The following is a 15,359-nucleotide window of genomic DNA, read 5'->3' on the forward strand; positions in this document are numbered from 1 at the left end:
AGGAACTTTTTTTCTCAATTATAGTTAAAATCGGTTTTCTTAAAAGAGTCAATGATACAATACTTTTTTAAAAGTATTTTTGAGGATTCTTTATTGACTCCATGCACATGTAGAGGATTTTCACAGAAGAGCTTTGTGTCATCCTCTTATCATTTTTTTTTTTTGCCTGCATTTAAAAATTTCGAGATCCTCCCCTGCTTAACATTACACGTGGCCCATCACGATGACAAATTCTGTAGCACTTACACCAGAGGAACTATTAAAAACTTGTCATTTAAATAGTAAACAAATAGATCGTTACACGCACACACACAAGCATACAACAAAACGTCAATTCCATACAATCTACATCTTAACATTTAAAGAGCACATCCTTGTCGTTTCCTTGAGATCTACAGGAATTTTATCTTTCGCCTCTGTGTCATCATGTATAGATTTTGTCATGGTTTTAGGGTTAAGTAGAGCTGTCAGTCATTTTAGGAAAAGTGTGTGAGGGAGACGGCGACAGGGCGGAGACTCGGCAGCAGGATTCCCCAAGACTGCTTTCATAATTGGGGGAACATCTGACTTTGTCCCGCGCTGGCAGATGGTGAGCTGAGGCGCGATCCAAGGGGGGAGATTTACATTCATTGTCCAGGCGCACAAACTCCACATAGAGACAATAGTCTCGGTAAGGGGCAGAGAGCCCGCGTTGGGGGGGTAACTTTCCCTTTCATAGCCAGACGAATGGAAGCGGAAATTAATTTTATTCCCCCCCAAATGTAACCCAAAAGCATTGGACATACAACCCAAATTTGACTTTAATGAAAGTAATAACAGATCAGAAAGCACGAATGGTAAAATGAACCCATCAGCACTGTGCTTGGTTTCTTTAATATGAGCCAGTAACGAAATCATCAGATGGAGCAGCAAAGGAAACTTTGTCAGACTCTCAAAACTCGTAAGTTCATGTATTCCATTTTTTCTGCGGACTACAGAGGATGGTAATCATGTTTGTTAACAGCATTATTTGTAACGGGTCTCATGACTAGGTTGGATTTGTAGAGACAGTCTGTCGTATTGATTAAGAGAACTCATTTCGGGCACTGTCAGGCAGCGCTTCAAACGCCAATCAGAGTGCAGCGTCGTCGGCTGCTGGCGGAGATTGATGGACCAACCAGACGGCCATTGTTGCTGCTGACACTGATGCGATGCGTCCTCAGCGGAATCACCGCGTTCAAAGGAGCAGACGGTCGAGCTGCTGAATGCGTGCCTGTCGAGAGCGCACTTGTGTTAAATGTTGACTTGAATGAATAGACCAAACAGAACTGGCTGTACGGGCTTTTAAGGGCAGTATAGCTGCGCAGCATGTACAAGACAATCTGAAACCAAACGCCAGTAATTGTTTTTTAAATACACAAAAGCGCCCAGAAATTCTTAAAGTGAGCAAAGTTTTTTTCTTTTCCCCCCTAACGTAACCTTTCACGTACCTTTTAATAAAAGATTTCGATGACTACACTCCTACTTCTGCCACACACACAAAGAAAAAAAAAAGTGAAATATAGTATACACACTAAATTCTTAAATTAACACCGGTTCTTCATTATAAATGTTTTATTGTGGTTTTATGTGATTTTTATCTAGGGAAACTTCTCTGTGTTTAAAAAAGTTTGCTGCTGGAGTCACAGGTTGGATGCTGAATCTGGCAGCAGACCAAACAAGGGATGCACTTTGCACCAATGAGAGCACCCATTTCAACAATCCCATATGGCATCGAGGCCCCGCCTCCACGCCCCATCCCAGCTGAGGGTCTCATTCATGCTTCAACACAGTCGTTCGCTACAAGCTTCCTGGCCCTCGGATCAACTGGTTTGATTCGATTTGGCCCTGTGACAAAGGAAGACTTTCTGCACACTCATACTTTAAAGAATATTTCGAGACTAGCTCCCGGATATCTGCGGAGCTGAACGCACAGAGCCCGTTCGGACTGACGGTGGAGATGTGCGCTTGGAGAATGCTTCACATCAGTGGAAGGATATATTTACTTTCATCATTTGAACCATAAAAGAAAGTCCTTTCGGATTTTTAATGAGACGCCCCTGAAACATCACACAGCGTCGGTTACTTCTTTCCCCCTACAAAGCTCTGTAAATGCTCAGTTCGTTTGTGGCGCTTTGGAGGAGCGCAGCGCGTTGAAGTGGACCTTTTCTTGTGTGCCAAAGTGCTTTAGCTGCCTAGCTCAGTGTTTTTTTCAACTGCTTCAAGAAAGTGTTACCAGCCGATCGGAGCAGGGTGTAAATGTTTGGAATCCAGGAACATCTGATTCGTGAAGTGAGCGGATTAAAAGAAAGAGGTCTTGGAGAGGAGATGGATCCAGTCCGGTCGTGGGTGCGCACTGTTGGGGTTGTGGATGCGAACGTCGCAGCGCAAAGGTACAGAACAAACTCAGCTGATCTGCTGACTTTAGGTTCTCACCATCCTCTCATCTGATACGCCCATGCTTGTTTGACTGCTCATGATGGAGACATTATTATTATTATTATTATTATTATTATTATTATTATTATTATTATTATTATTTTAAGGTCGAACATTAGAAGAGGCAACCTTTGAGAAAAGAGCTGCAAACTACTTGTTGCAAAATATGACACCAGTCCCCTATAAAACTCACTGCCCCCAAACTCGTAAAAACTTCCTTAAAAGTGACGAAAAAAATAACAACAAACATTTTTCATAATGCTTGAAATGATAATGAAACTTGCCCCAAATGCAAAACAGCTAACAATTATTTATTTGTACATAAAGGCAAGAGGCATTTAATAACGTCATTAGTTTTCGTTCAGAGGAGCGGAGATCACTGTTAAAGCTGTTTGTGACTAAAACGAAATACATATTTTTCCCAGAGCAGCTTTAGCTTCAGCTTAAAGGCAACTTCATCGTCACCTGCCACAAACTTTACAGCTCTGATTTTTTTAAAAACAGAAATGACAGATTTTCCAGTGTTGGCTCTTTCTTCTACTTACCGTAGATGTTCAGTCAGCTTCTGCACACATGTATTAATTAATATATATATATAAATATATTTACAACACACAAACCGTATTGTACTTCAATGTTGAAGAAACAGTCATGAAGAAAGCAGAATCATTTTCAAGATGAAAAGTTGGCAACATGCTAAACAGCGCAGCGCGCATATTTTAATAGAGCAAATAGAAAACAGTTATCAGGATTATTTATTCATTTTTTAAAGTATTTTAGTGATTTTTTAAGCAGATGGCTGTTTGTTTTTTAATCGACACTTATTTTGTTCAACTAGAAACAAAAACTGAAGTTGTCAAGACAAAATCTAAAGTGCACTCGAGTGTGATTTGAGGTCTTTTTCAGACAAAAGTAAAATTACAGAAAAATTTAACAAACAGTCAAACCTGCTCTGAACCAGCCCGCAGATTCATAACAGTCTCTTTTTTTTATTAAGATGAATTCAAACAAGCGTTTCACGTGTCCAAATCTTTAATCCGAGTTAATTAAACACTCAGTGTCCTAATGTATATTTTAACTATGATGCTCCGCCATCGACACAATTTTCACTTAAACAAGACGTCGACACTTTTCAATTTTCAAGTTAAAAGAAAAGAAAAAAAGTTTGAGTAAGTTTGGCTTATAATGACGTTTTTTCTGTATTTTTTTCTAGTCCATATTTGGTTCTCCTTGAAGGGTCAAATGTATGCAAAATTATCCATCAGTTTAGTTATTTTATTTGTTTGACTTATGCTAATAATCTACAATTAATGTATGGATCAAAGAAAGACTTTGAAGAAAAAAAATGCACGATGATAAATATGCTTTTAATATTTTAATGTTTTAATTAATTAAAGCTATAGTAAATTTAATGATAGTTATTGTTGCATGTAATCTATTTTAATTTAACTTTCAAGATTTATTGCAAATAGAGAAAAGTGTTTTAGTTTAGTTTGTTAGCATGCTTGCTGTGTTTCTTTGTCCATATTATTATTATTATTATTATTATTATTATTATTATTATTATTATTATTATTATTATTATTATTACTGTTGTTGCTGTTGTTGTTAATAATAATAATAATAATAATAATAATAATAATAATAATAATAATAATAATAATAATAATAGAAAGCTTGTTAATTGTCATTTAATAAAAGGAAAACAAGTATTTCTATTTGATGCTATAAATGTGTTTAATTAAATAAAGTATGATAATATTCAGTGTGATAAGCGTGAGCTGACTGTCTCTTCCGGTTGTGTCCTAAGTGGAGTGGCCCTGTCTAGAGCTCATTTCGAGAAGCAGCCGCCCTCAAATCTCCGCAAGTCCAACTTCTTCCACTTTGTCCTGGCGCTCTACGACAGACACGGCCAACCTGTGGAAGTGGAGAGGACTGCGTTTGTGGACTTTGTGGAGCACGAAAAGGTGTGTGACTGTTCCCGAAAGCTTAGAGATGTTAATTCTACATCGAGTTTTAATATTTAACGTGTTTAATCAAAATCGCACGACATTAGAGATTATCCACATGTATTTGTAATATACAGTATTTCAGCCGTAACCAGGTGCTCAGCTTAATTTCCCCCATCCTTGGTAAAGCCAAGCATATCGAACAGCTGACGGCTACATGTTTACACAAGCTTTACCCCCAATGAGCTGATGATGTGGGATTGAAAAAGAATATCTAATGACTAATTAGCAGCTTGCCTCATTAGGAGGACATCACTACTTTTTTAAAATGCAAATTATGCTCGCTCCTGTTAAGTTATACAGTGAACTAATCATCAAAGTCTCCTTTTCCTTCATGCCTCTCTCCCATACTCTTAATACTGCTGTATGGGGTGGGGGGATTCCTCAAGTTGGACAACACCAAAATAAAGAAGGGTGCAGCATGGAGAGAAAGACAGAAAGAGTTTGAGATATGCCTGGAGTAAAGCCTTATGCCCAGTGTTAATGGATGTTTTTGCCTTGTGGTGAGGGGGCACAAATCTCCTGAACTTCTGGCAACCACTGCACTCTGTGGAAAAGACAAGGGGAGTCTATCCTAACAACTAAAGTTCTAGCATACTTTTGGGTTTTTGGAGCTTCGAAGTGAGGCAGGCAGCAATCCTGATGCCGGGGCCGAAGCTGTTGGCGTGCTCCCCTTTGTGCCACACAGACCATAGACTAATATGACGGCAGTGGAGAGGTTCATTTTCTGCATGGTTACCCTGGCATCTGTTTTTGCTTTGTAATTGCGCAGAGGTAGAGTGATGCTATGGTGAAGTAAACGTCCCTCTGTGTATATTTACAAAAGTTATGAAGCTGGGCATCCATCTATCTCCAGGTGTGTTCTCATATTAAGTTTGGAGCTTTTTCATCTTATCTTCATGCATCTTAATTTCCACCCCGTTTCCTCTCCTCTCCTTGCAACTGTCTCCATTTCCCAGTTTCTCCACTCCCCCAACCTTCTTGTTCTCTCGCCTCCTTTCTTGCGCTCATCTCTGCGATGCCAGCCTCCTGGGTTATTGGACCAGAGAGCATTCCTCTGAGACCACTTAGAAAGACCAGTGGAGGTAGAGAAAGAGAAAGGAAGAGGGAGAACACAGAAGGGGGGGGGGGGGGAGAAGGAAGAAGTGAGAGGCTAGCGGAGAGTGTAGGGCAGGGGGGTGTAAGGAGGGATAGCAGAAAGGAAGTTTTTCTGTCAAGGTCGACTGCTGCTCAGTCTCACACGCAGTACTTTCCACTCGCTGGAACACACTTTGCCCTCACACACATAAGTGCATATAGCCATGCCTGCTACCTCACTGCAGCGAGGACCACTGCATTTGATCCGAGGGGTTTTTTAGGCATTTGTATCAGAGATGACAGTTCAACCTCTACAAAGAATATCCGACTCAAGGTTAAGTGCTCAGCTTATGAGCACAACACAGGGTCCCAAATGAGCTTTGAGCCTACAACTCTCTGATCTCGATGCTGCTCCATGGGAAGGGCGAGCTGCAGGATTAGGCAAGACTCACTGTGCTTAACCCTGTTTACTGATGCCCAGCTGTGCTTATCTGTACCCCAGCGAGCCTAACTGTATTCTCTGCGTTTGTCTGTACGCCTGCCTCTCTTTTTGCAAGGAGCAGACGGGAGAAAAGACCAACAACGGTACTCACTACAAGCTGCAGCTTCTCTACAGCAATGGTGAGTAGGTTCAAAGATGAGCAAAAATTGGACAAACCTGACACAGCTCTGCTCTTGACTTACCCATTAATTTCCCCTCTAGCTCTTATCACTAGATTTATACAATTTACTGTTCAGCTTTTCAAGCTGTTACTTATGGACCCATGTATAGGGAAATGAGGTGCACGCTGCCTCCCCATCCCAACACCTCCTCAGCTCCTCGATTCCTCTTTCCACTTCCCCCATGGTGCTTCCACAGCAGATCAGGGGGGATACACAGAAATTTGGTTCCCATGAGCCACTGCTGCCCCAAGTCTGTCGCAGTGGCACCCATGGGAGAGAAGATAAAAGACGCGTTCCAGAGCAACCCGCTGATACACACGCATACATACAAGTACACTAAAAGCACTTCCTCTCATCCCCTTCCCCCAAGCGTTATCAAAGGCATCTCAATCGAGACTTTGATGAAAGGAGCACATTTTAAAGGCAATACTTTCCAAACTCTCCATGAAAAAATTCACAGGCAGCGTGGTCTCCTCTGAGGGAGTAGTTCAGTGCGTGTTGTCTCCTTCTCCTGAGGCAAAGTTTTAAAGAGACACACCTGATTACATGCAAGTAAGAAGAAATGTTTTAAAAAAGAAACAACCCGTTTGTTTCTTCATTTAAACTCTTTAATAAGCCGATCAGCTCCCGTTCGAACGCAGCAGAATGTCTCCTGCCAGTCATAGCTTCACACAGGAACAACCATAAAAGGAACAGCTTGACAAGCCGTGAGATTCTGGTTATAAATTGTGGCCTTAGAGTCGAATATGAGTAATAATCATCAAACATCAAATAACTCAATCCCCTCAGAAACCATCAGAGAGGAAATTTGAACTGCATGCCAATCTTGTTCCTCCATGTTGGCTGGACAGAGTTCAATGCTTTTTTTTCTTAGAGCCTATCCAGATACTGTGGAAAAAAAAATTCTATCATAAATCTTTCCATCTTATTTTGAGAATCCACAGAGATTTATCGCTGAGTGGTTAGGAGAGGTAAGAGAGTTTAAGGGCTTAATGTGACAGATCGGTTATGTTTTGCAATTAATTTAAAATGAGCATCTCTTCTTTGGAGGTTTCCAGCACAATAGAAATGTCTCTTTCAAGCTTCAGTAGCCTCTACCGGCAGCTTACATCCAACTAAAGAATGACAATTATTTCAGTGTAACAGAATTGTTCTCATGCTTGAAACACTTTATAAAAAGTGACATCTTCTTTTTTTTTCCTGCAGGGGTTCGCACTGAGCAGGATCTTTATGCACGACTTATCGACTCCGTCACTAAACAGGTTGTTAAACTTTCCTAAAGTTTTCCCTTGAATGGGATTCCTCTTAGAGTTTTAAGAAACAGCAGTTAATTTACTTTTACATGAAACTCAGTATGACCCTTTGCCCCTTGCTTCTTCCTCTCAGCCCATATCGTATGAGGGACAAAACAAGAATCCAGAAATGTGTCGAGTTCTGCTCACACACGAGGTTATGTGCAGGTGAGTGTCACACACACACACACACACACACACACACACACACACACACACACACACACACACACTAACCTGCACCTACAAATGTCAAGTACTTGTATCCATTACACTCTTTCACTTTGTTTTGTCTCAGTCAGCTTTAAATGGGTTTTGTGGTGATGCTTGGGGCTGTACTTTTTAAAAAATTACCCTGTTATTGAACTGTAAGTCTAGGTTGTCCATCATCATCCTTGTTACAGTTGTAACCCACCGCTGCTGTCTGCTGTGAGGCAGCATGTCCCTGGTTAAGCTCCCGTTCCGTCTTGGAGCGCTCCACTCTCTCGGGCCTGTGGTTTTTGCAGTCAGAAATCAACTGACAGCAGCAAACACTTTAGGGGATCAATCTGCTTTTGGCTCATGGAAATAAAAATTATGTTTAGACATGCATGAACTTCATCGGCACTGGATGACAAGTGCGGTGGTGCAGCCAGTGCCAAAGAGCAACTTCGGAAGCAGAGCGAGTTTAAGAAGGCTGGTCGTGGCTTAGGTAGCTGTTTTTTTTGTGGATGTAGAAGAACTTTAAGAGTGTCTGGAAGTGGGCCTTGACCTATAGGATGTGAGGGCCACAGGAAGAAGGCTAGGGGGACTGGAATATCAGGAGGAGGGCTGAAGCAGAGTGAGCTTTGCCATTGTGTAGCCAGCAGATGCCCGAATGTGACTCACAGCTGGCTAATAACAGAGCCGAAGAGGCAGAGGGCAAGCGTCACAGCTGGGGAGTGAGGCCGTCTGACAGGGGGGCGGAGGGGGGGGGCAGGGCAGGGCCAAGCTGGGACACGAGAGGGGTAAGGCGAGGTGTAGGGGTGGCAGATGGTTAGGGGTGGGGGCACTTTTGTTATGCAGTGAAGGGGAGTTGGGGGCTTTGGGAGGGGTTGTTGAGGGGGACTGGTCGGCCAGCAGGCTCCTTGGACAAGACCGCTGACGAATGGTAGGATGTTATGGGACAGTGTGCGTGCGCAGTAAAGCTGCGTGGGGGTTGAGTTTGATTTCAAAATCAATGTGACAGATTGCCTAGCTGGCTTTTCACTTTTTCAATGGTCCCTCACTATTTGTAGGGTGTGTTGTTGTACCTTTTCTTCCTCTTTTATTCTTTTGTCCATTCTTCCCCACCCCTCCCATGCTGCTTTTGTGTGTTCCTGGATCACGGCCCACTGTGGGGCAGAGCAGCCGGGGTCTATGGATGTGGATGGGTCAGAGAAAAATGGTGGCTCCTCCTGTTTAATTTGTTGTTGTTGATGGGTTTTTTTTTTTCCCCACTACGCTAACTTTTTCCACTTTCCTGTTTCTTTAACCGCCCACTCAGTCGCTGCTGTGAGAAGAAAAGTTGTGGCAATCGAAATGAGACGCCGTCCGATCCAGTCATCATTGACAGGTAATAAAATCCAAGCATGTCTCACACAGTGTCCATCACCTCAAACCATCACCTATCTATACTATCTAAACTCTCACAACAGTCCCCTCTGCACCAACTGTAGAAGAAGCTTACACATGCTCTCTGTTCATTTAAGACATAATACCTAACTGTGCGTGTATGCATCACATGTCAATCTTGTTCTTCTTCTCCATGGGAAGTATGTTCATTGTTTCTCCGGGGCAATTTACACCACATCACTGCAAACAGGCGGTAACATCCAGTGAAAAGCGCCCGTGTCTGTCTCCCATGTGTCTTTCTGTCTGCGGCTTTCTGTTTATCGGCTGATCTATCTTCCAGCTTGCTGGGATCTGTTTCACTTTGGTCACTCATTTGCACCTGAGACCTGACAAAAGCACAGATTTACTTTTATCAGAAGCATGTGGATCATTCACACCACCAGACGGGCTCACATATGTACTTAATGTTCACCCCGAGGGCCAGTTATCAGGCTTAAAGGGAGATGACCACCCCTGTAATCAGCGTGTGTGAGAGTCTTCACGTCTAAAGGGCTTTTGGAGGTCCCACACTGTCTGCCTGGCATTAACCAGCGTGATTGATACTCATAAGCAGACCGTATGTGAAATACCTACTGTGTGATGTCATGGGGCAACCTTCATCACCTCTCTCTCCCTCACTCCCTCCGTTGCCCTCTCCTTCCTTCTCTCCTTCCCTGCAATTGTCTGTCTAGAAAGCACTCACTTCACATATATCAAGGACCCTTTTCTTTCCCCTCCTCAGTTCAAGCCGGCTGGCTGTTGACAGTGTGTCTCAGAGGATCTCAGATGAAGATAGTTTTCATATAACGGAAAAATCGGGTTGTTGTTGTTGTATGAATTTTCCCAGAATACCTTGGAGCAGCTGCTTTTCCCATTTACTCTAGAACATTATTCTCACAATCGCTCCCTCCGCACCCTTTTTATACTTCCTCCTAACATGGCTAAACTGCTTTGAAATTTGCTTTTTAAGTAGATTGGTGATTTTCTGGTGAGGAAAAACAACACAAAAACAGTCTATATTTCTTTGTGGCTTTCTGTGTGTGTGTGTGTGCAGGCTGATGTGCAGCTCTGAGGATTGATTTAAATTAAATCATTGACCTACTGTACTCTCTAATCACACTGGCCATATCCTGTCCTGATGGGGGCTTCTCCCTCACGACTAGCCTACAAAATCCCCTCCTCAGGGACCCACCTATTAGAAGCCAGTTAATTTCTGCTAAGCTGGTGGAATACTGCTTTGCCCAATCAGAGGTGTCCTTACTTTTCTCCATATGCTCAATGTATGTATGCTCAACTAGGAGGAAGTTTATAACACATATGCATCGTTTGCATGCACGCAAACGAATGTATATTTTCATGCTTGTGGGGATGTTTATTTATGTATGTATATGGATCTATGTACGATTGTCTGTGTGTCTCTTTGACCCCTACACTGACCTTTTCCCCTAGTCCTTGCTTGGGTCTTAAATTATTCATGTGTGTGTGTGTGTCTGAAGCCTATGCGCATTTGTGTATGTGTGTGCACTTCTGTGTGTGTGTGTGGAGGAGACAGTCAGTTTCTGTGGCTCCAGTAATCAGCCTCCTGCTCCCAGCCCTAACACCTGTTCTCCAATTAACATGCAGCGTGCTGGGGCCCACTCCCTTCCACCACCACTGCTTTCTACCCTTTTCCTTCCTTCTTTTCTCCTTCTCCTCGCACCCTCAGTGCATTGCTCCCTTTCCACCTGCCCCAGTTTGTATCTGTGCTTCTGCACACCCCTCTCGCCCTTTTGCTCTCACATGCTTACTATTTTAACTCCCTATTGCTTAATTCCCGTGCTCCTCTTTCTTTTCTCCGTCACATTACCATCTCCTTCACCAACACCCCCCTCCACCCTCCCTTTAGCCTGTCTAATTTTGCCATAATTAGGCAGTGTCATTAGGACACCTACCCAAGCACAAGGGAGTTTGCAATTCCCCAAACGGCCCAAACCCCCTCTTTTCTAATCTCCTTTCCATATTGTTTCAGTTTTCTCTCCCCCTTCTCCTGCTGCTGCTGCTACTGCTGCTACTGCTGCAGCTCCCTCCACCTTCCCTTCTTTCTAATCCTGATCTGAGTGAAAGGGGAGAGAGAGGAGATCACAGCTGATCCACTGGGAGGGGTGAAAGGACAGAGGGTGGAGGGATGAAGAGGGCAAGGGCAGGAGTTGACAAAGAGATGACTCGAGTTGCTTTTGGGGGCGAATTATCTAACGCCCCAGTGCCTGCTGTGTCTGCTAGTTTTGCAGCTGCATAGGTGAACTGTTATACTCGCAGTCCTAATGTGACATCTCTGTTTGCAGGATGTCACTTATCCTTGACTGATGGCCTGACTTGTTTTCTGATTGGTTAGATGAGTGGATTGTTCAATAGGAAGTTGGATCAATGCCTCTGGGCTCATTACTATAAATGTAATTCTTCAAGCTCATGCAATCAATGTATTTATTACATTACATTTCTTTTCTTTTCTTGTTTTAATAAACATGCGTAAATGAATCTTTTTTCAGAAACTGGTGGTTGATTATTTTGACAGGTCATTTTTAAGGTCATTTATTAAGCGAAACAGAAAATTATTGAGTGCTTTCAGGTCAAAATTCAAATACTGGTATTTCTTTTATTTTTATTTCTTTATTTTTGGATGATTGCTTTCACTGTTTGAAATTTAGCTCATTCTCAATCTCAACCCAGGCAGATCTGTTAATGGTGGTATTATTGCAAAACTGATCTCTGACCTCAGAGAAACTATATTGGTTCTGGGCCTCAGTCTTTATGAGTGAGCTGTGGGGTTTACAATGGAGACAAGCAGATGTCAGTATTAGTATTAGGCTGTGTGGGTTGAATGGGATTTGTTGGGGGGGGGGCAGCTCTGGGTGTGTGCTTTTATATTTGGCTAAGAAGCTGAGATCAATAGTTGGTCATATAGAGTGTGTAGAGGGATCCATTGTAAGGCAGGAGTCTTGTGAGGGGCACTGGGGTGATCAATGGTAAGCACTATCTCACTAATTGATCGTGTTTCCAAGAGGGCCCTTTTTTAACAAGCCGGTGCTCAGAGAAAAGACGAATAATCAATAGGAATTTTCCAATGTTGTCAATATGCCTGTTCCCTCCCCCACACTGAAAATGAGCTCACAAGGACTGTTACATACTTGTGCACACTTTCATCAGCAGCAGCTTAAACCCAGATTTTTTGTTTTTCAGAAGGATGCATTTAGAGTTTATTTTATTCTTTTATTTATTAAAACTATAGTATATGAGTCTCGAGAAATGACTTTATTTGAGCTTAGCTCCGAGAACGATCCATTATTCTTAATCTTAGGTTGTGGGTTGTATTGATCTGTTTGTAGTCTTGGTTCTAGTTGTGTGCATGTACCACAGGTTTGTTTTCATTGAGTGCGTGCAGGGTTTCCTTTCTGATCAATATACAGAAAATTGGTTTAGTTTCATCTCAATTACAAATTTCCTCAGGTCAATGTGCATTATTGCAGTTATTAGTGAGCAGTTCTTAATGCTGGTATAAATCTTATGTCACATTTGGATATCTCGCTTCTGCGGTGCTTGTGAGCTGTTAAACTCTGTCATTTTTATTGTTTTTTATGGCTCGACGCTGTCTGGAAAGTTTGACAATAAACTATTCAAATATCTGTTGCTGTATGTAAATACCTGCTCCCTGCCATTGTGGTGTATTAGACAGACAGTGTGACCATCTGTTTTGATGTTAGTCTTTCCACCTGCGTGTGCCTGCCTGTCATATTTTCTTTAAAAACCCATGATGATGCAGACTACTTCCCTCTGTGCTTCCTGCAGGGCTTTGCTGCCTACCTGATTTCACAGCAGGTCACATAAAGTTACTCCTTGTCCTACTAATGATGGGGAATATTGGCCTCCTCATTCTTCAACCGAAAAGAAAATAGAAACTACAAGTCTTTGGGAAAAGAACATTAAACTATCAGCCAAAGAATAAATGCAGCAACATTTTTTGGACTGTGTCAGAGGTCGAATTCCTTCCCTTTCCCAGATGCATACTCAAATTCTACCGCCAACTCGCCCCGTTAGGTCATCATATACACGCTTGAGAGTTTTATGTGTGAGACAACAATGTCATTTTAGGAAACCGTTTCTCATGCATCCAGTATTAGATTTGCCTTTTACTGTACTTAATTAAAACTCATAATTCACTCTGTGTACACTTGTATGCTGTCTTTACCTTTTTCCTCTCATATTATTTTAGGATGAGTTTTTTGAGGTTTGGTCCAAAGCTGGAAATGGTGCACGTAGTGTCTGAACCCACACGCTTTGGAAAGCACAACTCAGTTTCACATTTTTATTGTGAAGTCACAGATCTTTTTGCCAAGAAATTATTGAAGTCCAGTCAAATATCTCAAAGTGTGTTCATACGCGCCATCCTGAACCCGAGCAATCAGCGCTAAGATCATAATATCATAGCTACATGGCTTCAAAGTTGGATCTCTCAGTTACTTTTATTTGATCCTTTGACTGGAAAAGAGTTGAAGATGATGGTGGTGAAGTTGTTGCAAACTGAGACAAATACACCTTCACATACTCTGAGTGCAGCTGTAGCTGGCTGAGGTGTTTAAGCTGTCAGTTTCTATGACAGTAAGTGGCAGTCCAGCTACAGGTGAGCCTCAAAATCTAGCATTTTCAATGTGTGCAGACTTGGCTTTAAAGCTGCTGTTGAATACACTAAAGAAACTGAACATGTCATAGAGAAGCATGTGTGCGCTCTTAGTTACGGATACAGCAGCCATTATTATCTTTGCATAAATTACCTGTCTGTCACACATGCATGTTCAGAGACAAAGTCTGCCCCCCTCAGTCCGCTGTCACAGGACTCTCCCTGGTGAGCTGGTACTGTCCAGTCCCTCCAGACCCTCTGTCAGCAAGCCCCTCATGCAGGGGTCCAGGCAGCGTGGCGACAGAGCCCTGAGGCTCTAGTGCACAACGCCTCACACAGCAGAGCGGCACGCAGGCTGGACCACTGAGCAGCTGGCACAGGACTGTGGGGATGGCTCCTCCCTTGGGGCAATGCAAGCAGGAGAATGACACAAAGACAGACAGGGAGAGACGATGCAATGTCTAGAATATCAAATTCTCTGACAGGCACCGCATCAAACAGTAAGAGCCACACTCAGAGTTAAGACCGCTGAAAATGAGTTCAGGGACCTTTGGTAAGTCTCAAGCTCTCTACATTTTGGTGTCATGTGACCTGGAAATACCCGGGACTCCAGCATGCACAGGAAGTGTATAATGAGTGGAAGGTTATGGGCCGAGTTTGTGTTTGGTCACCTTTGCTCTGATACGGCCAGCATTTGGCTGTTGTGGCTTGAACTCTGCCACAAGAAGTAGGCCTGGTTTGTTTTCTTTGAGAGCCTACACAGGGGGCAGTAGGAAACAGACAGCAACGGAGAGATGTTGTGACAGGAAATGGGATCAGACTACCAATGGATGAACTGTGGGGGGGGGGATATTTATGAATGTGAATTTCGAGGAGGGGTGGGATGCTGGGGAAAACCCTCCCATTTGTCTAGCCACTAATAAGGTTCACCTTTGGTTGAGCAGTGAAGGGATTAAGCAGGGACACTCAAAGGATCACAAGTGGGCAAATTACAGTGATTTAGCAGCACTTCAGATCATGAGCAAGCGAACAAGCATTCCTGCACTGGACTTTCATAAGAATCTAGAATCTTTTGTGTGTGTTTGTGTGTGTGTTGGGGGGGTTGCTGGAGTCAAAGGCCAGTTAGCAGTGGTATTTAGTAACAGGGGCTGTTTTCTTTGGCTGGACACTGCTGCTGGGGGTGACTGGGTTTGGTTGTGGTTAAAGGCTTAAATTTCACTAATGACTTAACAATGCCCCCTGGTGCTAAGCCGGCCCCACAGGCCACCTTGTTTTTTTGTTTGTCTATTTATCTGGGATCTGGAAAGACTCTTATTTTTCTTAGGAGTTAGATTTCTCTGAAATCCCTGACGCTCACTTTTTGAAAGCATTTCCAAACACTAATATTTACACTTCTGCAGAATTTTAAAAAAAAAATAAAAAATTTGATTAAGTATCACAGGCAAAAGTTATACTTCCTGCGGTCCATGAAGGAAACAGACAGGCAAAGACGCTGTGTATAGACACAGTTCTTATACAATAGCTTTTCATTCGTAAGAACTTCAGTACATTTATCAAAGCTGCTTGAAAAAAATCAAGCATGGAGTAGCATGGAGCATA

At 42.7% G+C, this 15,359-nt stretch overlaps 1 protein-coding gene across 4 annotated transcripts in view; it reads left to right on the plus strand.

Moving 5' to 3' along the window:
* The first annotated feature begins 1,812 nt into the window (after positions 1-1,812).
* The window catches only part of ebf2 (EBF transcription factor 2), a 28,435-nt gene continuing 14,888 nt past the window's right edge, over positions 1,813-15,359 (plus strand). For 2 of the 4 annotated variants that reach the window (XM_026187942.1, XM_026187944.1), the window contains exons 1-6: positions 1,813-2,411; positions 4,268-4,424; positions 6,101-6,164; positions 7,413-7,468; positions 7,593-7,666; positions 9,003-9,071. In XM_026187942.1, coding sequence (XP_026043727.1) covers positions 2,278-2,411; positions 4,268-4,424; positions 6,101-6,164; positions 7,413-7,468; positions 7,593-7,666; positions 9,003-9,071 — 554 coding nt within the window. In that variant the 5' untranslated portion in view covers positions 1,813-2,277. The remainder of the gene's footprint in view (positions 2,412-4,267; positions 4,425-6,100; positions 6,165-7,412; positions 7,469-7,592; positions 7,667-9,002; positions 9,072-15,359) is intronic. The other 2 variants (XM_026187943.1, XM_026187945.1) reach the window with 1 other exon arrangement.

This window comes from Astatotilapia calliptera, chromosome 12 (genome assembly GCF_900246225.1).
Source record: "Astatotilapia calliptera chromosome 12, fAstCal1.2, whole genome shotgun sequence".
NCBI lineage: Eukaryota > Metazoa > Chordata > Actinopteri > Cichliformes > Cichlidae > Astatotilapia > Astatotilapia calliptera.